The sequence below is a fragment of the Pseudophryne corroboree genome, chromosome 1 (genome assembly GCF_028390025.1).
Source record: "Pseudophryne corroboree isolate aPseCor3 chromosome 1, aPseCor3.hap2, whole genome shotgun sequence".
Classification (NCBI taxonomy): domain Eukaryota; kingdom Metazoa; phylum Chordata; class Amphibia; order Anura; family Myobatrachidae; genus Pseudophryne; species Pseudophryne corroboree.
Genome location: NC_086444.1, coordinates 757106912 through 757134092, shown reverse-complemented (window position 1 = coordinate 757134092; position 27181 = coordinate 757106912). Strand labels below are relative to the sequence as shown.

At 46.7% G+C, this 27181-nt stretch overlaps 1 protein-coding gene across 1 annotated transcript in view; it reads left to right on the top strand.

Annotated features, from left to right (window-relative positions):
• The window catches only part of LOC135049439 (ovochymase-2-like), a 207572-nt gene extending 180835 nt beyond the window's left edge, over positions 1–26737 (top strand). Inside the window, exons 23-27 of the mRNA XM_063955640.1 lie at positions 5433–5518; positions 13193–13287; positions 17097–17344; positions 22744–22904; positions 26459–26737. Of these exons, the coding sequence (XP_063811710.1) occupies positions 5433–5518; positions 13193–13287; positions 17097–17344; positions 22744–22904; positions 26459–26650 (782 nt within the window). The 3' untranslated portion in view covers positions 26651–26737. The remainder of the gene's footprint in view (positions 1–5432; positions 5519–13192; positions 13288–17096; positions 17345–22743; positions 22905–26458) is intronic.
• The last annotated feature ends 444 nt before the right edge of the window (positions 26738–27181 follow it).

The following is a 27181-nucleotide window of genomic DNA, read 5'->3' as shown; positions in this document are numbered from 1 at the left end:
ATATTAGCAGCAGACACAGTACAGTGCGGTAGTTCACGGCTGTGGCTACCTCTGTGTCGGCACTCGGCAGCCCGTCCATAATTGTATACTAGTATCCAATCCATCCATCTCCAATGTTTACCTGAGGTGCCTTTTAGTTGTGCCTATTAAAATATGGAGAACAAAAATGTTGAGGTTCCAAAATTAGGGAAAGATCAAGATCCACTTCCACCTCGTGCTGAAGCTGCTGCCACTAGTCATGGCCGAGACGATGAAATGCCAGCAACGTCGTCTGCCAAGGCCGATGCCCAATGGCATAGTACAGAGCATGTCAAAACCAAAACACCAAATATCAGTAAAAAAAGGACTCCAAAACCTAAAATAAAATTGTCGGAGGAGAAGCGTAAACTTGCCAATATGCCATTTACCACACGGAGTGGCAAGGAACGGCTGAGGCCCTGGCCTATGTTCATGGCTAGTGGTTCAGCTTCACATGAGGATGGAAGCACTCAGCCTCTCGCTAGAAAACTGAAAAGACTCAAGCTGGCAAAAGCACCGCAAAGAACTGTGCGTTCTTTGAAATCCCAAATCCACAAGGAGAGTCCAATTGTGTCGGTTGCGATGCCTGACCTTCCCAACACTGGACGTGAAGAGCATGCGCCTTCCACCATTTGCACGCCCCCTGCAAGTGCTGGAAGGAGCACCCGCAGTCCAGTTCCTGATAGTCAGATTGAAGATGTCAGTGTTGAAGTACACCAGGATGAGGAGGATATGGGTGTTGCTGGCGCTGGGGAGGAAAGTGACCAGGAGGATTCTGATGGTGAGGTGGTTTGTTTAAGTCAGGCACCCGGGGAGACACCTGTTGTCCGTGGGAGGAATATGGCCGTTGACATGCCAGGTGAAAATACCAAAAAAATCAGCTCTTCGGTGTGGAGGTATTTCACCAGAAATGCGGACAACAGGTGTCAAGCCGTGTGTTCCCTTTGTCAAGCTGTAATAAGTAGGGGTAAGGACGTTAACCACCTCGGAACATCCTCCCTTATACGTCACCTGCAGCGCATTCATAATAAGTCAGTGACAAGTTCAAAAACTTTGGGTGACAGCGGAAGCAGTCCACTGACCAGTAAATCCCTTCCTCTTGTAACCAAGCTCACGCAAACCACCCCACCAACTCCCTCAGTGTCAATTTCCTCCTTCCCCAGGAATGCCAATAGTCCTGCAGGCCATGTCACTGGCAATTCTGACGAGTCCTCTCCTGCCTGGGATTCCTCCGATGCATCCTTGCGTGTAACGCCTACTGCTGCTGGCGCTGCTGTTGTTGCCGCTGGGAGTCGATGGTCATCCCAGAGGGGAAGTCGTAAGCCCACTTGTACTACTTCCAGTAAGCAATTGACTGTTCAACAGTCCTTTGCGAGGAAGATGAAATATCACAGCAGTCATCCTACTGCAAAGCGGATAACTGAGTCCTTGACAACTATGTTGGTGTTAGACGTGCGTCCGGTATCCGCCGTTAGTTCACAGGGAACTAGACAATTTATTGAGGCAGTGTGCCCCCGTTACCAAATACCATCTAGGTTCCACTTCTCTAGGCAGGCGATACCGAGAATGTACACGGACGTCAGAAAAAGACTCACCAGTGTCCTAAAAAATGCAGTTGTACCCAATGTCCACTTAACCACGGACATGTGGACAAGTGGAGCAGGGCAGGGTCAGGACTATATGACTGTGACAGCCCACTGGGTAGATGTATGGACTCCCGCCGCAAGAACAGCAGCGGCGGCACCAGTAGCAGCATCTCGCAAACGCCAACTCTTTCCTAGGCAGGCTACGCTTTGTATCACCGCTTTCCAGAATACGCACACAGCTGAAAACCTCTTACGGCAACTGAGGAAGATCATCGCGGAATGGCTTACCCCAATTGGACTCTCCTGTGGATTTGTGGCATCGGACAACGCCAGCAATATTGTGTGTGCATTAAATATGGGCAAATTCCAGCACGTCCCATGTTTTGCACATACCTTGAATTTGGTGGTGCAGAATTTTTTAAAAAACGACAGGGGCGTGCAAGAGATGCTGTCGGTGGCCAGAAAAATTGCGGGACACTTTCGGCGTACAGGCACCACGTACAGAAGACTGGAGCACCACCAAAAACTACTGAACCTGCCCTGCCATCATCTGAAGCAAGAAGTGGTAACGAGGTGGAATTCAACCCTCTATATGCTTCAGAGGTTGGAGGAGCAGCAAAAGGCCATTCAAGCCTATACAATTGAGCACGATATAGTAGGTGGAATGCACCTGTCTCAAGTGCAGTGGAGAATGATTTCAACGTTGTGCAAGGTTCTGATGCCCTTTGAACTTGCCACACGTGAAGTCAGTTCAGACACTGCCAGCCTGAGTCAGGTCATTCCCCTCATCAGGCTTTTGCAGAAGAAGCTGGAGGCATTGAAGAAGGAGCTAAAAGGGAGCGATTCCGCTAGGCATGTGGGACTTGTGGATGCAGCCCTTAATTCGCTTAACAAGGATTCACGGGTGGTCAATCTGTTGAAATCAGAGCACTACATTTTGGCCACCGTGCTCGATCCTAGATTTAAAGCCTACCTTGGATCTCTCTTTCCGGCAGACACAGGTCTGCTGGGGTTGAAAGACCTGCTGGTGACAAAATTGTCAAGTCAAGCGGAACGCGACCTGTCAACATCTCCTCCTTCACATTCTCCCGCAACTGGGGGTGCGAGGAAAAGGCTCAGAATTCCGAGCCCACCCGCTGGCGGTGATGCAGGGCAGTCTGGAGCGACTGCTGATGCTGACATCTGGTCCGGACTGAAGGACCTGACAACGATTACGGACATGTCGTCTACTGTCACTGCATATGATTCTCTCAACATTGATAGAATGGTGGAGGATTATATGAGTGACCGCATCCAAGTAGGCACGTCACACAGTCCGTACTTATACTGGCAGGAAAAAGAGGCAATTTGGAGGCCCTTGCACAAACTGGCTTTATTCTACCTAAGTTGCCCTCCCACAAGTGTGTACTCCGAAAGAGTGTTTAGTGCCGCCGCTCACCTTGTCAGCAATCGGCGTACGAGGTTACATCCAGAAAATGTGGAGAAGATGATGTTCATTAAAATGAATTATAATCAATTCCTCCGCGGAGACATTGACCAGCAGCAATTGCCTCCACAAAGTACACAGGGAGCTGAGATGGTGGATTCCAGTGGGGACGAATTGATAATCTGTGAGGAGGGGGATGTACACGGTGATATATCGGAGGGTGAAGATGAGGTGGACATCTTGCCTCTGTAGAGCCAGTTTGTGCAAGGAGAGATTAATTGCTTCTTTTTTGGGGGGGGTCCAAACCAACCCGTCATATCAGTCACAGTCGTGTGGCAGACCCTGTCACTGAAGTGATGGGTTGGTTAAAGTGTGCATGTCCTGTTTTGTTTATACAACATAAGGGTGGGTGGGAGGGCCCAAGGACAATTCCATCTTGCACCTCTTTTTTCTTTTCTTTTTCTTTGCATCATGTGCTGATTGGGGAGGGTTTTTTGGAAGGGACATCCTGCGTGACACTGCAGTGCCACTCCTAGATGGGCCCGGTGTTTGTGTCGGCCACTAGGGTCGCTAATCTTACTCACACAGTCAGCTACCTCATTGCGCCTCTTTTTTTCTTTGCGTCATGTGCTGTTTGGGGAGGGTTTTTTGGAAGGGACATCCTGCGTGACACTGCAGTGCCACTCCTAGATGGGCCCGGTGTTTGTGTCGGCCACTAGGGTCGCTAATCTTACTCACACAGCTACCTCATTGCGCCTCTTTTTTTCTTTGCGTCATGTGCTGTTTGGGGAGGGTTTTTTGGAAGGGACATCCTGCGTGACACTGCAGTGCCACTCCTAGATGGGCCCGGTGTTTGTGTCGGCCACTAGGGTCGCTAATCTTACTCACACAGCTACCTCATTGCGCCTCTTTTTTTCTTTGCGTCATGTGCTGTTTGGGGAGGGTTTTTTGGAAGGGACATCCTGCGTGACACTGCAGTGCCACTCCTAGATGGGCCCGGTGTTTGTGTCGGCCACTAGGGTCGCTAATCTTACTCACACAGCTACCTCATTGCGCCTCTTTTTTTCTTTGCGTCATGTGCTGTTTGGGGAGGGTTTTTTGGAAGGGACATCCTGCGTGACACTGCAGTGCCACTCCTAGATGGGCCCGGTGTTTGTGTCGGCCACTAGGGTCGCTTATCTTACTCACACAGCGACCTCGGTGCAAATTTTAGGACTAAAAATAATATTGTGAGGTGTGAGGTATTCAGAATAGACTGAAAATGAGTGTAAATTATGGTTTTTGAGGTTAATAATACTTTGGGATCAAAATGACCCCCAAATTCTATGATTTAAGCTGTTTTTTAGTGTTTTTTAAAAAAAACACCCGAATCCAAAACACACCCGAATCCGACAAAAAAAATTCGGTGAGGTTTTGCCAAAACGCGGTCGAACCCAAAACACGGCCGCGGAACCGAACCCAAAACCAAAACACAAAACCCGAAAAATTTCAGGCGCTCATCTCTAACAAAGTCGGATGTTTTCTACTCTTAAGAGAAAGCCCAGTAAAAAGTAGCATCCGGATGTTTTGCCCATGTTACACATACAACTCGGCTGATGTAGTGGAGTCCGAGTTTGGAAATCTTACACAAGACAGCTCTACAAAGTTTGACATAAATAGAGCTATTTTTGGGGGGTGGATTTTATATTTGACAATGTTGAAAATCAATTACACGTACACAATAATAGCACATTTACCACAAATAAACATTTGTCAATTATTTCTAACCTTAAAAAAAAAACTGTCAAAATAGTCATTTTTGTAAATTTTGCCCAGAAAAAATGCATTTTAGATTCAAAATGATGCTAATAGGACGCACAAGCGGGTCCTGCTGATTAAAATGATATGCAGCATACCTATATTTGGTAATTGTGTAATTGTGGCTGTATCTGCATATGACATGTTATGCTACAATGTTTTCCTGCCAAACACTGTAACATCATTTGGTATGCTAATATAGCCACAATTTCACACTGAATATAGCCATGTCGCGAGTCCTGGAGGATGGCAGTTTTGATAGGGTGTGTGTTGCTTCAATCATGGGACATTTGGGTGACAAATGGTGACTTTCTCCCACACTGTGCAACTGTTATAGTAAATGAGACTTTCCCATTGGTTTAAAAATCCCATCAGAAGTCGGATCTGATTTGTATTAGGAGTATAAAAGATGCAAAACTCGGCTCCGATTACATCCCAGCCATTGTTATTCTGGAAGATGTCCTAATTGAAAAGTAACATTCAACCATTTACTCTCATTAGGGGTTAACTGTTTTGGAGATAGCAGCAATATTGTAGAGTGATAAATATGTATTTTTATATTGTGTAATATAATATTGCAATTCATTCATACACTGTATTTGTAGAATGGCCTGCAAACTGTGATCCACAATCCAAATCATCAGACGTTCCTGTACATCTCCTTTCCTCTCAGTGGCACGTCTCTATACAGGTAAATATTGTCTAGTTTCCTGGTGATGTAGCAATGTACTACTGGCTGGTATTGGTACCATTGGCCATTACTACTATTTCTGTACGTATTATTGGGCATTACTACTTCTGATATCATACTACTAGACAGTACTACATCTGATTACTGAACATTACTACAGCTGGTCAGTTGGCTTATTACTGGGGGAGGGGAATTACTACTTCTGATGACATATTATTGGGGGGCATTTCTGTGACTGATGACATATTACTGGGGGGCATTTCTGTGTCTGATGACATTACTGGGGGACATTTCTGTGACTGATGACATATTACTGGGGGGCATTTCTGTGACTGATGACATATTACTGGGGGGCATTTCTGTGTCTGATGACATATTACTGAGGGACATTTCTGTGACTGATGACATATTACTGGGGGGTCATTTCTGTGACTGATGACATATTACTTGGGGGGCATTTCTGTGACTGATGACATATTACTGGGGGGGCATTTCTGTGTCTGATGACATATTACTGGGGGGGGGGGGCATTTCTGTGACTGATGACATATTACTGGGGGGCATTTCTGTGTCTGATGACCTATTACTGGGGGGGAGGGGGCATTTCTGTGACTGATGACATATTACTGGGCATTACTACATCTGGTGAAATATTGGGTTTTACTAGTTCTGGTATATTATTGGGAATTATTACTGCTGATACATAGAGGACATTACTATGTCTCATCAGGACCTCTCATGTGAACTATGGGCCCCTTAACAAATTTTGATCCTTGAACCCCCCCCCCCCACCCCCCACCCCTCCCCACCCCCCGGAGTGATGATTTTGAAAACAATTCTAATTAAATGATTAATAATTAGTTTTAAGTGCTGCCCGTTCCCGTTCTTTATCGATTAGAGCAACGTGTAGGAATCCTTACAGTTCTTGTTCTTCTTACCCACAATGTTCATAACAAATTCAGCACTTATGTTACACTACATGTTATGTATGGTACCCGGGCGAATCATCGATAATAACCATGTCAGTGTTCATAAGGTCAATGCCACCGTGCCGACATGGTTCAAACTGTCTGTCTATCTCTATATACATACATACACACATATGCACACATTTATGTAAAAACAACATAGAGGACACTATGGGAAATATAACTAATAGTGTGTTACAAGAAAATACAACATTAAGGGGCCCATTTACTGTTTATTGAGGTAGACTTGATAAATATTATTTCTTATTGCCACTATTCAGGCAATAAGAAATTCATTTCCGTCCAGATGTTTTAAAAGTCACATCCAGGAACAGGCACTTCCAGCAACGTGTAAGCTAAAGTGATTGTATCAGGGATCACTTTACTTTATGCTGCAAACCAACTGCACGTGCGTGGTCATTAGGCAGCGGATGTGCGAGTGGCTGTTACCGAGGGAAGGGGGTGAGAATCCGGACAATCCTTCTCCTGGTAAATTGTGCATTATATAGACTAGACTATAGACTACAATAGCTAACTTACGGGGTTGTTCAGTCCTGATCGCACGCTGCCTTTTTTCGCAGCCGTGCAATCGAGTCTGAACAGCGCATGCGCGTGGGCCGCAATGCGCAGGCGCGTGGCCACCAGTGATGGCCGTCACCACCGAGCGACGGTACTAACGAAGAAAGCGTTCACAGCGGCAAACGCAAAAAGATTGACAGTAAGAGGCTGTCCGGGGGTGTCAACTCACTTCAGGGACACTTCAGGGAGTGTCCAGGAAAACGCAGGCATGCCCGGCCGTTTCCAGGGAGGGATCCTGAAGTCAGCTTCTTCCAGGATCATTGCAGCGGCTGAGTAAGTCCTGGGCTGTGCAGAAACTGCACAAACTTTTGTTTGTTCAGCTGACTGCACAGCCGATCGCACCCCTGCCCAGCGATTACCCCCTCCCCCCTGTAGGCAACAATTACATGATCGCAGCAGTCAGTGGCGGATTTAGGGGGGGGGCACCAAGGCACGTGCCCCCCCTGTCATTTTTAGTGCAGACTGACATGCGGACGAGTGTCCGCATGTCAGTCTGCGGTCTCGTTTCGTCCCCTGCTGTTAGGAGGGACACGGAGGGCACAGTGCGCGCCTCTCCTGTGTCCCTCCTGTGTCTCCGGCGGCCGCTGGTCTCATAAAGGAAGTGCCGTTCGTGAGCACTTCCTTTATTACAGTGACCCGCGGCCGCCGGAGACCCAGGAGGGACACAGGGAGGCGTGCACTGTGCCCTCCGTGTCCCTCCTAACAGCAGGGGAGCGGGGGGAGCAGCGGCGGCGGCGGCGGCGGCGGAGGAAGGGGGGGGACGGGGGACGCACTGGGGGGGAATATCTGGCACTGGGGGCATATTTGCAGGGAGGGGGGGGGGCGAATATCTGGCACTGGGGACATATCTGGCACTGGGGAGAATATCTGGCACTGGGGGCATATCTGGCACTGGGGGGGGGATATCTGGCACTGGGGGCATATGTGGCACTGGGGGGGGGGATATCTGGCACTGGGGGGAATAACTGGCAGGGAAGGGATATCTGGCACTGGGGCATTGTCTGGCACTGGGGGCATATGTGGCACTGGGGGGGGGGGGGGAATATCTGGCACTGGGGCATATGTGGCAATGGGGGCATATATAGCACTGGGGGCATATGTGGCACTGTCGGGGAATATCTGGCACTGGGGGTATATGTGTACCTGGCACATGGGGGGGGCTATATTTGGCACTGGGGGCATGTGAGTACCTGGCACCGTGGGGGAATATCTGGCACTGGGGACATATGTGGCACTGGGAGCACAGCCCTAGCAACAAGGACTACCTCCTAGCAACGAGCATGACACCCAGTGCATGAAACCCCTGGCAACGAGCATGACACCCAGTGCATGAAACCCCTGGCAACGAGCATGACACCCAGTGCATGAAACCCCTGGCAACGAGCATGACACCCTGAGCATGAAAACCCCTGGCACCGTGCATGGAACCAAGAGCATGAAACCCCTGGCAACGAGCATGACACCCAGTGCATGAAACCCCTGACAACGAGCAGGTATTTGAAAAGTAATTAGAAGCCTTACTGTAGGACTTAATGTGTAATGGGCATTACGGTGTGTGGCATAATGTATCACGGACATTGCGGTGTGTGTCATAATGTGTCGCAGGCATTACGGTGTATGGTATACTCTATCGCTGGCATTGTGATATGTGGTATAATGTCTCAGGGTCATTGCAGTGTGTGGCATAATGTATCACGGACATTGCGGTGTGTGTCATAATGTGTCAGGCATTACGGTGTGTGGTATACTATATCACGGGCATTGTGGTATGTGGTATAATGTCTCAGGGTTATTACAGTGTGGCATAATATATAACGGGCATTGCGGTGTGTGGCATAGGGTATAACGGGCATTGCGGTATGTGTCACAGGCATTACGTGTATGGTATACTATATCACGGGCATTGTGGTATAATGTCTCAAGGTCATTGCAGTGTGTGGCATAATGTGTCCCAGACATTGTATGTGCTATAATGTATCAGGGGCAGTGCAGTGTGTAGCATAATGTATAACGGGCATTGTGATTCCTGTCATAATGTGTCACAGGCATTACGGTGTGTGGCATAATGTGTCTGGGGCATTACAGTGTGTGCATATTGTGTCATGTGCATTATTGTGTGTGGAATAATGTCTAAGGGCCATTGCAGTATGTGGAATAATGTATACTGGGCATTACTATAAGGAGGAAAAATGACAAATAATGTAAGGGGCATGATTCAGGATTATTTTTCTTTTCTGTGGTGGCCAACGTCTGGGCGTGCAGGTTGCAAAACTGGGGTATAAGGTAGTCTTTTCCTGCAATACCACGCCCATTCCAACGAAGCCACGCCCATTCCAACGAAGCCACGTCCCTTATGTGCCCCCCCTGTAATTTTTTTCTGGATCCGCCCCTGCTCTCAGAGGCCTCGTCAGGGAATGGGAGGTAAATGAACTGACAGAAGTTTTGTTTTGATTTATTTTTAATGTCAGGTGACAGATGAAACTTACCAGCACAATGTGCTCTGTCCACCCCCTCCCTCTCCTGTACTGGTTTAGTCACCACTACAACTGACATGTAATGCTTCTACAGTGTGCAATTCTCTGACTCATCCTCAGAAAAGAGCAGCATACCAGGTACATGTTTTACAGGAAATATTTGTTTTATAGTGTTACAATGTCATGTGTAATTAGGTAACACACACTCAAAACGGATACATGTTTCTGGGTGAGATGACTGCCAGCATTGGAGGTTGGTATGGAACAAGCTATGGATGGTTAGCAGTGCAAAAAATAGCCTGCGTGCGACCAGTTCTAAATTAGACCTGATTGTAGTAGCAAATTTGTTAGCAGTGGGGCAAAACCATGTGCACTGCAGGAAGGGGGGGGGGCAGATATAACATGTGCAGAGAGAGTTAGATTTGGGTGGGATGTGTTCAAACTGAAATCTAAATTGCAGTGTAAAAATAAAGCAGCAAGTATTTACCCTACACAGAAACAAAATAACCCACCCAAATCTAACTCTCTCTGCACATGTTATATCTGCCCCACTTGCAGTGCACATGGGCCCTCATTCCGACCCGATCGCACGCTGCACTCATTTGCAGCGGTGCGATCGGGGCTGGAATGCGCATGCTGACAGCGAAGAAAGTGGTCGCAGCGGCAACCGCAAGAAGATTGACAGCAGTAAGGCATTCTGGGGCGTCAACTGACCGTTTGAAGCCGTTTTCGGGGAGTGGTAAGAAAAACGCAGGCGTGTCCAGGCGAACGGAGGGCAGATGTCTGACGTCAAAGCCGTGACCATCATCGCTGGACCCGTCATAAGTATGTCCAGGGCTGGTCTTGTTTTGTGTGAAACTTTTTTAGCATAGCAGGGCTGCACAAGCGATCGCAGCTCTGCTATACTAAAATACACTCCCCCATGGGGGTCATTCCGAGTCGATCGCTAGCTGTTTTTGGTCGCTGCGCAGCGATCAGGCAAAAAAATGGCACTTCTGCCCATGCGTATGCGGCACAATGCGCACACGCGCATCATACTATTACAACAAACTATGTAGTTTCACACAAGGTCAGTCGCACTGCTGGCCGCAGAGTGATTGACAGGAAGTGGGCGTTTCTGGGTGTCAACTGACCGTTTTCAGGGAGTGTTCAAAAAAACGCAGGCGTGCCAGGAAAAACGCAGGGCGTGTTCGTGATGTCAAAACAGGAACTGAATAGTCTGAAGTCATCGCAAGCGCTGAGTAGGTCTGAAGCTACTCTAAAACTGCACCAAATTTTTTCGTAGTCGCTCTGCGATCCTTTCGTTCGCACTTCTGCTAAACTAAAATACACTCCCAGTGGGAGGCGGCATAGCGTTTGCACGCCTGCTAAAAACTGATAGCGAGCGAACAACTCGGAATGACCAACCATAGGCGGAGATTAGTTGATCGCACCAGCAGCAAAAAGTTGCTTGGTGCGATCAACTCGGAATGAGGGCCATAGTTTTGCCTAACTGCTAACAAATTTGCTGCTGCAATCAACTCTGAATTACCCCCTTAGTCGCTATAGCGATGGGATACAGGGATACATACATTTTACATGTGAGTGACTGAGGTACTGTAATGAGACTCTACAGGGTATACTTTCAGCTGAACCTGACTGGAAATGGGGGGAGGTGCCATGAGGGAAGGGGGTGGGAATACACAGGGGAGCTGAGGGGAAAGAGGTGAGGATTATATAAAGTGGGACATGAGAAGGGCACAGGACTGGTCACAGAGGAGGGGCCAGACCACATTAAATTACCACATACTGCAGGGGTTGGAGCTAGGTGCAGGGGGGAGTAGAGCCCTGGCTGCAGGCGGATAAAAGCTGTGAGGAAGAGGATGTGGAGCAGCCAGAAAGGTTATTATCTCCGTCTTGACACTGCCTATATTAACTGTAGATAACGAGTGCACTGTGGCCCGCTACGAGCACTTTGACTGGTATCTCTCAAATATCCCCCCCCCCCCTATCCCTGTTCCAGCGCCTATGATGGTAACCAAGCAGTCGGGAAGGAAGGGGACTTCTTTGCCAACTGATCCTTACACCTACACAAACCAGAAAAAATAAACACAGCATAAATACTGTACACTAGTGCTGATTCTGAGTGGGGAGCAGATCAAAAAACTCCTTAAATGTGGAACAAACCATATTGCAATGCAAGAGATACAAATACATTTATTATTTTGTATCCAATGGTAAATACTAGCTGTTTTGCAGATAGACCACAAACACTGGACAGCTTTATTTTTACACTGTAATTTAGATTTAACCTTGGACATTCCCCTCTTAAATCTAAAGGTGCCCATACACTAGGAAGAGGTATCGCATGCACTCCGTCGCATGCGATACCCCTTCAACCACCCGCCAGCCTCCGGCAGCTCCTGGACTCACGATATTGTGAGTCCAGGTCACCTCACTCACGATGTACTAACGTTAGATCGCATGCAATCTAGCGTAAAGCACATCATCGCAAGCGACAGGGCCAAATCTTACCTGCTGCAGATAAGATCTGAAAACCCTGCTTATGACCCTCGGGAGCGCGCCTCAGACCGAAATCGTAAGTGAACCACACTCGATGTGGTCCAATTACTCGCTATAAATCAGCCCGATGCATCGATATCATGCCAAAAGGCACAATATCGTCCTAGTGTGTCGGCACCTTAACTCTCTGAAGCTTTTAAATTTGCCCCACCTGCAAAGCAACATGTATTTACCAAGGTGCACAGTTATTTGCTTTTTTTCTGTTTCACTCTTAAGGTGTGTACACACGGCGTGATATGGCTCAGCAATTTTGACTATATAGTCAAAATCACTAAGAAAGTTAGTGCATATTGCTCCGTGTGTACACAGCGAGTGATAGCGATGCGCGTCCCCGCCAGGTTGCTATTGCTGGGAAAAATAGACTGTGCAGGCAAGTCAATTTTCACTATGTTGCTGGAAAAGTAAAAGCATCCTCCTATTTAAATGAGTTAGTCAAAATCGCCCATAGCCAAAATCGATTGCACACTTAGTCAAAATCGCTGGTACAGATAGTCAAAATTGCCAGTTAAAGGTAAATCGCTCAGACAAAATCGCTCATAGTAGAAATCGCTCCATGTGTATGCACCATTAGAATCAGCCCCACTATGACATGCACATTATTCAGTTAGAAATTTACTCCACTGACTTTTACTTACTGGTATAATTTTGAAGAAAATATATATATATTTTACTGCACAACAGACATGTACAGTAGTTCAATGGAGTTAATTCTGGAAGGCATGTTCTCTTAACCTAATTTATCTAAAGAGTAACAGTTACATTTTCATTTAGTCACTTTATAGTTGATTGCAGATCTGTAGAGACCAGGCAGTGGTTCCCAAACTGTGTGCCATCTGTAACACTGTGTGAATCCTGACCCTCACCACATGACTGAACCAAGGATGACATATAAACTCATTTTACTTAATTTAATATTTTTTAATATCTATATTTCTTATTAAGAAACTTTTAAACCTAGCGGTAACATGAAAGAGATTCTGATACTCTTGGGCCCCGTGATTCAGAAAAGTTTGGGAACCACTGATACTGTATGCACCGTTTCTGCTTCTCTCACTTGTGTACTAAATGCATTTTCTTTCCTTTGGTTGCAGAGCCGCTCCAGGCCTTACCTACCATTCCAGCATAGGTGTGCAGGGTCACTGATAAACTCACAATGGATCCTGCTAGCTGCGCATTGTATGGACATGTGAGTAGTTATATATACTGTAACATTCTGGGCAAGAGAGGAGGAGGCCCGTGTGCAGCCTCTGTCCATGCCCCGTCCTCTCTATCCAGCAGCAGCGTAGTAGAGTATGAGCACTAGGAGCTTCCAGCGATTTCCCCACTGCTCATGTGCAGAATACTGGAAACTGGCCACTGCTCCATTTTCCCTGGGACTTACAGAGATGCTGCCGCCTATAAGGGACTCAGAGAGGTGAGTATGTAAGAGGAAATGGGTGCAGGGTGTGCGGTGTAGGGGACCCTGTCTCAGGGGCCCATGTGCAACGCGCACACTGCACCCATCATGGAGATGACTCTGATTCTGGGGTATTATGCTCCATAGAGTGGTCAGTGGTGCCATTGTAAGGTGCCAAAACTGTATCTCCATTCAGCTTATCCAAGTGTGAAGCACACCCCAGTATGTATATATATCCAGTGGTGTCAGTGGATTATACTATAGCTAGTGGTTGTGACACAGTGGTAATATGGGATGGGGTTTTAAACAGTCTCCATTCAGAAGACATTCAGGGGCAGGAGGTTGCACCTCTGGCAGTTCGGGGGTCCTAGCGCTAGACAGATAAGGAGACATCACAGAGCGTTCTCATCCAACATATACATCTTCATCGCTGTCACATATGCCTTGCCTTCGGTAAAGTGTGTAATGTTTTGGGGGCTCTCCAATACCTGTTATCAATTCTGTTTTCACCTACTTGGAATTCTCATAATCCCCCTCCCCCAGCTCCCCACACCATGCCACCTTATGCATGTCACCACTTAACTCTAATCTATATTGTTTATTTCTACTTGTGCACACACCCCTGACCCCACCTTCACCCCTTCTTTCTGTAGCGATCCTTCTTTTCAATGCTTTCCCCCTGTTGGCGACATTTATAAAAGCTTGGAGAAAGAGATAAAGTACCAACCAATCAGCTCCTGTCTGTTTGTTTTCAAACACAGCCTGTAAAATGACAGTTAATGATTGGTTGGTACCTCCCCCTATAACTGATATCAGCTACACTTCCCTTTCTTCTTGCACTTCCACTAGCACTGCCAGCTTAACAGATACAATAAAAGGTATGCAATACAATCAGAAACATGCAACCAAACATAAACACAAATTGGGCCTAATTCAGACCTGACCAGTGGCCTGCTGCAGCACGCAGATTCCTAAATATCGTGAATGTGCAGCTGCGCAAGGTCCGTTATGCACATTCACATATGGGGCCTTGCGGTCTCGTAAAAACTTTCCCTCTGCCGCTGCCTGACAAGCAAAGGCGTTGAGGGGGTGGAGAATTGGAGATATCATGCAGAGTTCCTGAACTCGAATCCCCCGCTTCCAATAGTCAGCTGAGATGGTCACAATGTGGGATCCCAGCTTGCAGCGTCGGTCGCAGTGCTGGGATCGCAGCTACATGCAGGAGGCTTCTCTTCTACTGAGACGTCTCCTGCATGCCCCTCCTGGAGATCGGACAAGAAATACAATGCTGCTTGTATGCAGCATTGCATTTTCGTCCATCTCTGAGTCAGGCCCATTGTATTAAGCTTTAGACTTGGTTATAGTTGATAACTTAGGGCCTGATTCAGGTTTGTTAGCAATGAAAAAAGCTCACAAATGGGCAAAACCATGTTCAGTGCAGGTGGGGCAGATACAGTGCATCTGGAAAGAATTCACAGCTCTTCACTTTTTCCACATTTTGTTATGTTACAGCCTTATTCCAAACTGGAATAAATTTATTTTTCCCTCAAAATTCTACACACAGTACCCCATAATGACAATGTGAAAAAGTTTTTTTTTGACATTTTTGCAAATGTATTAAAAATAAAAAAAACTAAGAAATCACATGTACATAAGTAGTCACAGCCTTTGCTCAATACTTTGTTGATGCACCTTTGGCAGCAATTACAGCCTCAAGTCTTTTTGAATATGATGACACAAGCTTGGCACACCTATCTTTGGGCGGTTTTGCCCATTCTTTTTTGCAACGCCTCTCAAGCTCCATTGGGTTTGATTGGAAGCGTCGGTGCACAGCCATTTTCAGATCTCTCCAGAGATGTTTAACCGGATTCCAGTCTGGGCTCTGGCTGGGCCACTCAAGGACATTCACAGAGTTGTCTTGAAGCCACTCCTTTGATGTTTTGGCTGTGTGCTTAGGGTCGTTGTCCTGCTGAAAGATGAACCATCCAGTCTGAGGTCAAGAGCGCTCTGGTGCAGGTTTTCATCCAGGATGTCTCTGTACACTGCTGCATTCATCTTTCCCTATATCCTGACTTCCAGTTCCTGGCGCTGATAAACATCCCTACAGCATGATGCTGCCACCACCATGCCTGGTTTCCTCCAAACATGACGCCTGGCATTCACGCAAAAGAGTTCAATGTTTGTCTCATCAGACCAGAGAATTTTGTTTCTCATGGTCTGAGAGTCCTTCAGGTACATTTTGGCAAATTCCAGGCGGGCTGCCATGTGCTTTTTTTTTACTAAGGAGTGGCTTCCGTCTGGTCACTCTACCATACAGGCCTAATTGGTGGATTGCTGCAGAGATGGTTATCTTTCTGGAAGGTTCTCCTCTCTCCACAGAGGAATTCTGTAGCTCTGATAGAGTGACCATCGGGTTCTTGGTCACCTCCCTGACTAGGGCCCTTCTCCCCCGATTGCTCAGTTTAGACGGCCGGCCGGCTCTAGGAAGAGTCCTGGTGGTTCCAAACTTCTTCCATTTATGGATGATGGAGGGCACTGTGCTCATTGGGACCTTCAAAGCAGTAGATATTTTTCTATACACTTCCCCAGATTTGTGCCTCGAGACAATCGTGTCTCAGAGGTCTACAGACAATTGCTTTGACTTCATGCTTGGTTTGTGCTCAGACATGCACTGTCAAGTGTGGGACCTTATATATAGACAGGTGTGTGCCTTTCCAAATGTGGGACCTTATATATAGACAGGTGTGTGCCTTTCCAAATCATGTCAAATCAACTGAATTTACCACAGGTGGACTCCAATTAAACTGTAGGAACATCTCAAGGATGATCAGTGGGAACAGGATGCACCTGAGCTCGATTTTGAGCTTCATGGCAAAGGCTGTGAATACTTATGTACATGTGATTTCTTAGTTTTTTATTTGTAATAAATTTGCAAATATCTAAAAAAAAACACCTTTTTCACATTGTCTTTATGGGGTATTGTGTGTAGAATTTTGAGGGAAAAAATAAATTTATTCCAGTTTGGACTAAGGCTGTAACATAACAAAATGTGGAAAAAGGGAAGCGCTGTGAATACTTTCCGGATGCACTGTGTAACATGTGCAGAGAGAGTTAGATTTGGGTGGGGTGTGTACAAACTGAATTCTAAATTGCAGCGTAAAAATTAAGCAGCCAGTATTAACTCTGCACAGAAACAAAATAACCCACCCAAATCTAACTCTCTCTGCACATGGTACATCTGGCCCAATTGTGGGCTTTTTTGCTTTGCTAATCTGAATCAGGCCCTTACACAACTGTGGAGGCAGAACCAGCCAGAGGTCACTTACATTTTGTTATCCCAGGAGACAGTTCAATATAGGAATAAAGCATGTGATGAGGTTAGTTACTGGTTCCACTGAAACATAAGTAAAAGATTCAATGGTATTAGATATCCAATATGTAAGTAAAGGTAGACAGTTGTAACCAACTGCCATTACTTACACTCACCTACAAACCCCACAACAGCATCATGCAATCATACATCTCAAATCTCATATCAATATCTCCCCTTTCTCTCATATCTGCCTCACAATCCTCGCATATTTTTTTTTCCCACACAGTAACCAGGAGCTTGAATCTTTGAGGGTTTGCTTTGGATCTGAAATGTCACAGAAATGCGTTGGAACCGATGCTTTTATCAGACATGAGGAGTTTTCATATCCACAGAGCAATGACCATTCTCATGACATAGCGCTGTTGCATCTGTCAGAGAAGGTGTCCCATATACAACCTGTCTGCTTGCCTCATTCTGGAGATATCTCACCACCAACGGAACTCTGCTACTGGACTGGTTGGGCGGCTGCCACAGGTACTATGATTATCTTTACCTCCACTCACTTAAACACAGATCTACAGTCTGAGAAACAGTATCACACTAAAGGCTTTATATGGGGTACAGAAGTCCCAATATTTAGCTGCCTCAATACGGGTGGCACTTCATATACAGGCTGTCGGGATCCCAGCGCTCAGCATACTGACACCGGAATCCTGACCGCCGGTATACCGACAAGTATTCTCCCTCTTGGGGTGCCCACGACACCCCCGGAGGGAGAATAAATAGTATAGTGTGCCACCGTGCCCACAGCGGGGCTCTTTTGCACTCGCCCCGCTGCTGGCATTCCGGTGGTCACGATCCCGGCGCCGGTATGCTGGGCGCCGGGATCCCAAGCGCCAGCAAGACATACCACACCCCTAAATACAGGGAGAGCGGTTATTCTAAAGTAAAAAGTGTTACGAAACAGAGAGGTTTAATTAGTTAAACCTTCAAAACTACTTTTTCCAAAGTAAACACAACTGAGAAGCTGGAACTGAATAATAAAAAATATATTGTCTACAAATCTGTTGCTATTTTTATGTGTAATAGATACAAGAAGGTACTGTAGCTACTACTGGGATTGGCCTCACCATAGCGGAAGCTGTCGCTCTAGACTAGGGGGTTTCCAAGGTGGAACTTGCATCAGTGTACCAGTCTCACATGGAAGCCTCTATTTCCCTCAGGGGCTGATATAGAGGTGGAGGCAATTTCTCTAAAAATCTAGGCATAAATTGCGTCCATGAAAAATGCACAATTTGTGCAATATGCAGAGTCGCAGATTTCTTAAGAGGCCTGCAACTGAGCATATTACATAAACTGTGTATGATAACAGCATAATATATGCTAGCAGCGTATCACTTCAATGTATTACAATGAAAATTTCCCACCACTTTCACACCAGACTGGGGGGTAAATTTACTAAGATGGGAGTTCTGTTAAAGATCGGATGTTACCCATAGCAACCAATCAGATTCCAGATATTATCTTCTATAAGGTGCTAGATAAATGAGATGTAGAATCTGATTGGTTGCTATGGGTAACATCCCATCTTAAATAGAACTCCTATCTTAGTAAATTTACCCCTGGGTATGATATGTCATAATGTCGAAATTCGTCATGTAGAAAGTGATGAAATGTTGACACGTTACAATGTTGACATATCGTCCCTGGTAGCCCAGCGGTGACTCACTTGCTCCAAACCAATCCAGCGGCATCTTCAGGGTTCCAGCAGTCATGTGACTGTGACTTCTCCTCTATCGCTAACCCTAATTCCTACCTGTAACCCTCTCTCTAGTGCTTCATTGACCTCCAGTTAAAATGTCAACTTTCTACTGGTCAACATTCTGACACGTTGCCTGTCGACAATTTAACAATGTCAACATCATAACTGTTGGCATTGTGGCGTCACCTTTATGAATGTCGACCTTTTGATTACATGACTTTATACCATGGGAATCCCCTAGTCAGGGGCGTCTCTAGAGAGGAGGGGACCCGAGTGCAGTCTCCGTGTGTGGGCCCCCTCCTCTCCCGTAGCCGTTGCGCCGCTGCTAGCGCTCTGAGCGAACTAGACTCTGGCACAGTGCCAGAGTCTACAGCGCATGCGCAGGAGTCTGAAAATGGCAGCCGCACCATTTTTTCAGAGTCCTGCGCATATGCTGTAGACTTTGGCACTGTGCCAGAGTCTCTAGTGTTCATTGCGCTAGCAGCAGCGCGACGGCTACGTGAGAGGAGGGGGCCCACAGACGGTCAGCGATGGACTCCGGAAAGGTAAGTATAGGAGCAGGGCCGGCTCCAGGCCTACTAGCACCCTGAGCGAGAAAATGTAAAAGCGCCCCCCCCCCCCCCCCATGCGCGCGCCGAAGGCGCGCGCGCTTCCGGAAAAGTGGGTGTGGCCTCTGGAAAAGTGGGCGTGGTCTCATAACTTCATATCATCAAACTATAAACATATTTTCACACAATTAGCAGCCTTACACATAGCCACAGTAGTGTTCCTTACACACAATGTCTCCAGTATAGTGCCAGATACACGACATGCCCCGCAGCAGTGCTAGCTACACATGACATGCCCCGCAGCAGTGCCAGCTACACATGACATGCCCCGCAGCAGTGCCAGCTACACATGATAGTGTTCACTTTTTAGGGCATGGTGCTGATCACAGGGAGGGCACATTTTTAAGTTAGGAGGGCAAAATGATGTACATACTGCTTGTTGTTCCCATACCTATATGTCAAAGAATGGACAGTGCGCGCCGAAGGCGCGCAGCAAAAATTAAGGGGAGTTACTTCGTGGGGAAGGTACGTGGCCACATAATAGTGGCAATTTGCATTACACCACACAGTAGTGCAGCTAATACACACTGCACCAGGTAGAACCTCCTATACACTTTGCGCCAGGCACAGCACTGAGACACATTGCCTAGCCACAGACGCCTAGCGGGAACACTACATGACACGGCCCCCAGCAGTGCCAGCTACACGCGACAAGCCCCCCAGCAGTGCCAGCTACACGCGACAAGCCCCCCAGCAGTGCCAGCTACACGCGACAAGCCCCCCAGCAGTGCCAGCTACACGCGACAAGCCCCCCAGCAGTGCCAGCTACACGCGACATGCCCCCCAGCAGTGCCAGCTACACGCGACATGCCCCCCAGCAGTGCCAGCTACACGCGACATGCCCCCCAGCAGTGCCAGCTACACGCGACATGCCCCCCAGCAGTGCCAGCTACACGCGACATGCCCCCCAGCAGTGCCAGCTACACGCGACATGCCCCCCAGCAGTGCCAGCTACACGCGACATGCCCCCCAGCAGTGCCAGCTACACGCGACATGCCCCCCAGCAGTGCCAGCTACACGCGACATGCCCCCCAGCAGTGCCAGCTACACGCGACATGCCCCCCAGCAGTGCCAGCTACACGCGACATGCCCCCCAGCAGTGCCAGCTACACGCGACATGCCCCCCAGCAGTGCCAGCTACACGCGACATGCCCCCCCCAGCAGTGCCAGCTACATAAATGGCCACAGAGTGCCAGATACATAAGTGCCCACACAGTGCCAGATATAAAAATGCCCACACAGTGCCAGATATGTCCCCACAGTGCCATATATAAAATTGTCCCCACAGTGCCATATATAAAATTGCCCCCACAGTGCCAGATATGCCCCCACAGGGCCAGATACATAAATGCCCCCAGTGCCAGATACATAAATGCCCACACATTGCCAGATGCATAAATGCCCCCAGTGCCAGATGCATTATTTCCCCCCACAGTGTCAGATACATTAATGCCCCCAGTGCCAGATATGCCCCCACAGTGCCAGATATGCCCCCACAGTGCCAGATATGCCCCAGTGCCAGATATGCCCCAGTGCCAGATATGCCCCCACAGTGCCAGATAAATAAATGCCCCCCACAGTGCCAGATAAATAAGTGCCCCCACAGTGCAGATATACCCCCACAGTGCCAGATACATAAATACCCCCACAGTGCCAGATACATACATGCCCCCACAGTGCCAGATACATACATGCCCCCACAGTGCCAGATACATACATGCCCCCACAGTGCAGATACATACATGCCCCCACAGCGCAGATATGCCCCCACAGTGCCAGAAATGCCCCCACAGTGCCAGATACATTAATGCCCCCTCACAGTGCACAGATAAATGCCCCCCCCGCACTGCCAGATAAATGAATGCCCCCCACAGTGCCAGATAAATGCCCCCACAGTGCCAGATACATAAATGCCCCCACAGTGCAAGATTCATAAATGCCCCCACAGTGCAGATATGACCCCACAGCGACAGATATGCCCCCACACTGTGCCAGTGCCCCCACAGTGCAGATATGCCCCCACACAGTGCCAGTGCCCCCACAGTGCAGATATGCCCCCACACAGTGCCAGTGCCCCCACAGTGCAGATATGCCCCCACACAGTGCCAATGCCCCCACATAGTGCCAATGCCCCCACAGTGCAAGATTCATAAATGCCCCCACAGTGCAGATATGACCCCACAGCGACAGATATGCCCCCACACTGTGCCAGTGCCCCCACAGTGCAGATATGCCCCCACACAGTGCCAGTGCCCCCACAGTGCAGATATGCCCCCACACAGTGCCAATGCCCCCACATAGTGCCAGTGCCCCCACACACAGTGCCAGTGCCCGGCCCCGACGATCCCAACATACCTGCGGCGACGCTGGGAGGGGACGTGCTGCTGTTGAGCCTGAGGGCCACCGACTGTTCCCGGCTGCTTGGTGCGCGCTGCGCGGCGTCTGACGTCAGACGCCGGCGCCGCGCAGCGCACAGTTTTGAAAGGCCGGGGACGGTGGGGAGAGCTGCCAGCAGTGTACAGGGCCGGCTCCAGGTAAGACTATGGCGGCGCCAGCGCGCGGCGCCCATTAAGGGTGGCGCCCCGCGCGGCCGCTCTAGTCGAACGTGCCTAGAGCCGGCCCTGTATAGGAGAAATGGGTGCGGTGTGGGCCCTCCCTTGTGCACCGCACACACTGCACCCATTATAGAAATGCCAATGCCCCTACAGATGGGAAACACTAGTTCTTTCACATTCATATTGGGGACTCATAAGGAGCAAATCATGCAGTACCAATGAGGCTCTTTTTCCACCTGTGGCTACCGACAGAGACCAAAGAAGACCCCTTCCCCCTGACCCCAGGAATTAGGTGTGTAATAAATTGTTGAATGAGAAATGGCGTGAGAGTGTCTAAACTTCTATTTAACTATTTGTAAACTCAGTGTGTGGGTGTGGCGCAGTACAGGTCCCAGTGGGCCCCATAGGCAAAAAAATGCCATTTGTGGCTCCTGAAAAGCCAGAATACCCTGATAGCAATAGGTATGTTGGAGCTTGTTATACTACAAACACCAGCATGCCCAACCACTGCAGAGGTGCAATGGCTAAATATGTTTCAGCCTGCATAAAGACTACGCCATACTCCACTTAAAGATGCCTCCATTTCATGCCTTAGTTTTGGACTTACACCCATCTCTACATGAGCTCCACAATGAGGGAAAAATGTCTCTCATTCAGGATGGATATGAAGGGACCCTGAATGTTAGTGTTCACCTCAAGTATGCCTAATACAGGGTATTACACATGACAGTGGTGACTGGCTTCCCTTTAATGAGAAGAAGAAAAAAAATCTCCAAATATATTTCCCATGTTATTTATTAATTCAAATATTATACCACAATGTAATTTTCAGTTAGTGGTGGGCTTCCATAATAAGGTTCCTACTTGGCCTTATATATCCAATGCTCATATTAAACCTATATAATAAAAATAGTTTATTCTGTCATGTAAACATGTATCTTTAACACAGGACTATTATAAATTTTTATGTTGCTTTTGTTTTTTTATTTAAAACATATTTTCTTGTAGGTGGACCGAGTTCTGTTACATCCAAGGCAAGGTTTCACGTGCCAGTACCTGTCATGTCCTATGAAAGTTGCAGTCAGTCTAAATTTTGGCAGAGCCAATTAACTGCATCGATGGTCTGTGCTGGCTTTGAATCTCCTGAAAAACTTAAGTCTAGTTGCAGGGTAAGTCACTATATCATGTACCTGGATTTTCATTTACTTTAAGTGAAAATGTGGATTCTTTCAAGACCCGAGGTGTCTAGTACTAAGGACAATTCTAATGTTATTTTAAGATACACACAACTGAAAAGATGTCTACACTGGATGAACAATTTTCCTAGGTCACAGATAGTGCATTTATAGCAGAAATGTGCCGGATATGTACACTGGATATGGGGGGTAATTCAGAACTGATCGTTGCTGTGCATTTTCGCACAGCGGGCGATCAGGTCTGAACTGCGCACGCATATGCACCGCAATGCGCAGGTGCGTCGGACTGCAGCAACAGGGATCGCCAGTCAGCGATGGGATGGTGCGAAAATTACGAACACACCGGCGATAGCAAGGTGATTGACAGGAAGAGGCCGTTTGTGGGTGGCAACTGACCATTTCCAGGGAGTGTCCGGAAAAACGCAGGCGGGACCCAGCGTTTTGAAGGAGGGTTTCTGATGTCAGCTCCAGCCCCGATCATAGCAGCGGCTGAGTAAGTCCTGGGCAATGCAGAGACTGCACAAACTTATGTTTGTGCAGCTCTGACAATGAATGTGATTGCACTGCTGGAAAAAGGTAATACCCTCCTCCTGTAGGCGGCAACTACCTGATCGCAGGGATGCAAAAAACGCACCTTTGTGATCAGGTCTGAATTAGGCCCATGGTCAGGGGCGGATTGGGAACAAAAAGCGGCCCTGGAAAAAAATTGTACTAGTGGCCCCACTTGGGCAGCACCAGAGGTGTAAGGTCTAGCCATGGGCCATGGCAGCAGCACCCTCCCCCCAAGACTTTCCAGATAGTGGGGATGTCCAGCATCAAAGGGAAGTTAAAAGGAAATAAAATTAAATGTTATGAGCACATTATATGATACACCTTTAGAATTTAGGAAACTATATAATTCTTTAGAAAGATATATTTTCTTGCTTATTACACCAACCGTGTCCCAATCACTATTCACTCAATCTTATATGTCAGCCAAGCAGGCAGACAGAGCATACACTAGATCATCTGCAATCACAGGCTAAGTGGCAAAGTCATTTTCATATATGCAAATTGTTTTGCATCTTATTCATTATGTCTATAAAATGACCACATGTCCTCAAACAAAACAGGCCCCACGGGTGCGTCGGCCCACCGGGAATCTTCCCTGTAGACCCTATGGCCAATCCGCCTCTGCCCATGGTTCATTAGCTAGTACAGCACTAGGTAAGATGTTAGGTTAGATCTGCATTATACTGTATGCTTCCAGTTAGGAATCTATCCACTGCATGATCTATTATTAGTTACATGTGCAATATTGTACACATTGTGATTAGTCTTAACATGTTACACTGAGGTTATATTCAGCGGCATGGAAAGTGCAATGTGCAATTCACAGATGCGGGAACTATCAATTAAAAGCCAGCCCGATCGCTCCTGGTCCTAAAAAACTATTTGCAGAGACTGCTAATCTAAAATGAAGAAATTAAGTCTCACTAGGCTCTAACATCGCTAAATATATACATCTGAAGAAGGAATACGCAAAAACCTCCAATAATATGAAGGAAATAAAAAATAAAAAATAAAAAGAGCTGCGCATTAAATAGTAATGTCGCAATTTAATGTAATTCAAATAAAAAATCTGCACACAGATAATGTGCAGTGTGCCAAATGCGAGTGTGCCATCAGGCATACACATCAGACGATATGCATGATATGTCATTCCGATACAGCAAATCATGCCAATATTGTCCTGATGTGTACCTGTCCTTAGTGTGCATAAAAAGACATCAAAGCAATATATTTTATAAGAATTGGTTGCAGATGTTTCAATTCAGTCTCAAATGGTAGAGACTGCTAACCAAAGAGAGACAAAGACGGGCACGGATAAAGGGGTGAGGAAAGACATTGAGACTCTGTGGAGAGGAGGGGAAGTTAAGGAAATACAGTATGTAACCAAGTTAGTATCACAAGTGCATATAATAAACTGCTAATTATTGTGTGGGAAGGAAGGTCTAAGCAGGTGAATACATACAGGCTGTGGACGGATATATAGATTTTACCTTGTTAGAAGGATAAGTGGAAGTCTACAGTTTAGAATTATTACTACCTCCTGTATATGGAAAAGAATGTTTAGGAGGGAAGACTTTACATAGTACTTGTTGATGATTCGAATCAGAATTACCACTTCTTTCACTTGGTGTTTTCCAGTGTTCCATTAGTTTTCTTTATAATTGCTGTACAGATGCAGCCTCTGTTATCTTGGCTGGCTGAGGCGTTAGTCGCGATCAGGCATACGCAGCCTGATCGCGAATAAGGAGGCACGCCTAGTCGTAGGGAGGCGCACAGAGCGTTTGACGTTACCTTTAAGTGTAATACCTGCGATCATCCACCAGATGTCACTTTTTAAAATCACCATTGCGCATGCGTGTGGTCTCCATTAAAATATAATACCGAAATACATAGTAAGAACTACTTTACTGGTGCGTCTCATTATGCTACAATATTCTACAGTATGTCATACAGTATATTACAGTGTACAGACGTAAATACAGTAGTACAGTATATACAGATGCAAATGAACGTGATAAAGCCACAGTATAGTCCATTGACATTAAGAATATGTGAACTTCCAAGTCCCGCAGACAAATCAACAAATAAAACCATAGTGTACACAGACGCAAACGAACGTGTTACAGGTACATTATGGTCTATTGATGTTAGGGATATGTTAGCGTCCAAAATCCTCTTTAGTCTCTCCATCTGACCATTGGTCTGTGTGTACAGTATGCAGTACGTACATTCATCACTGCCCATTTGCAAGAGCTTGTAGATCAATCCGCCGCTATTCGCTCTAAAGTACTGGATTAGTGGAGCATTAGCCACCCAGTGGTGGAGATGTCCCCATCTTCCCTTTATATCTCTCCCCAACCCCCCCACCCCCCCCCCCCCCACACACACACACACACTTCCTTCTTGAAAATAGCTTACTGAAACATTCATTCTTTACCTATAGCCACATTTGGGTGCTACATATTTACAATAGAAAAGGCATTAAATCCATAAACCCAAGTTTATTATTTAACGTGCTTATAACTCTACTGTACAAAAAAGAGTCCACACATTTCCCATACACAGACACTGGCCTCAGCATGCCTCAAAAATGGGACCAACATGCTCCCACGTTTGAGAATGCTACCCGTCACCATCCATCCATGCCAGCACTGCGGCCATTATTGCATCCACAGATCAGCACATACACAGTACTGATCCTGTGCATGCACAAATCCAAAATCATCCGAGATGTGCGTAACCTTTCCATCCATGTTGGCTCCATGATGTGAGACACATGCCATGGTAAGGGCAGTGTTACAACGGGCATTATATCAGTGGGAATTATTGGCAGAGCTGAAAGAATGTAATAAAAACAGTACTTTTGTGTAGCTCGTTCCATGCCGCAGGCAGAGGACAGGAGTGAATTACTCCGCAGTATATGGTAGCGTCTTTAAAAATAACTGTTGCTATAACTATTACTCTCTTTTTTTCAGGGTGAGGCTGAAGGGGCGCTGCACTGCAAATCTGCTCCAGGCACTGTCTGGGAAGTTAAAGGAATTGCAAGCTTTGGGCCCAAAAATTGTATGTTGGACAGAAAACCTCAGGTCTTCACCAGAGTGTCATCCTACAGGGAGTGGGTTGTAGACAAGATCAAAAAGTACACCTATGAGAAGACCATGGCATAACCAGATTTGATTTGGACTGTTTGAGACACATACCAAAAGTGATAATAATTATGGATAATAAAAATGGAGATGAAACATTGCAGAAAATCTTGTTTGACATACACAATACCTTTTGTCTTATTTATGTATTTAGAAAACTGATCTGTTCTTATAGCAAAACATCTACTATTTAAATAGGGTTATAGGGCTCAAGAATCTAAAATAACAAATACAAACTGTTTGTAGGCCAGGCACTTGAATATAGAAATACAGATTTCAGAGGCAGGGGACAAAGACTACAGGGAAAAACAGGTGGAACTTATACATACGGGGTCAAACTACTATGTCATTTATTGTAAAAACATACAGTAAATCACGCTGACTTATGGACTTAATGAACTCCCAGGAGTGGGACAGTAATACTTCAATTACCAGAATTAGCATACATAAAATTAAATCTCTAAAACAAATTAATAGTCTGGCCGAAATAGTAAGGAATTCAGATGCTAAGTTTTCAGTTGCATACATTGTCTTATAGTCATGCACCAATAG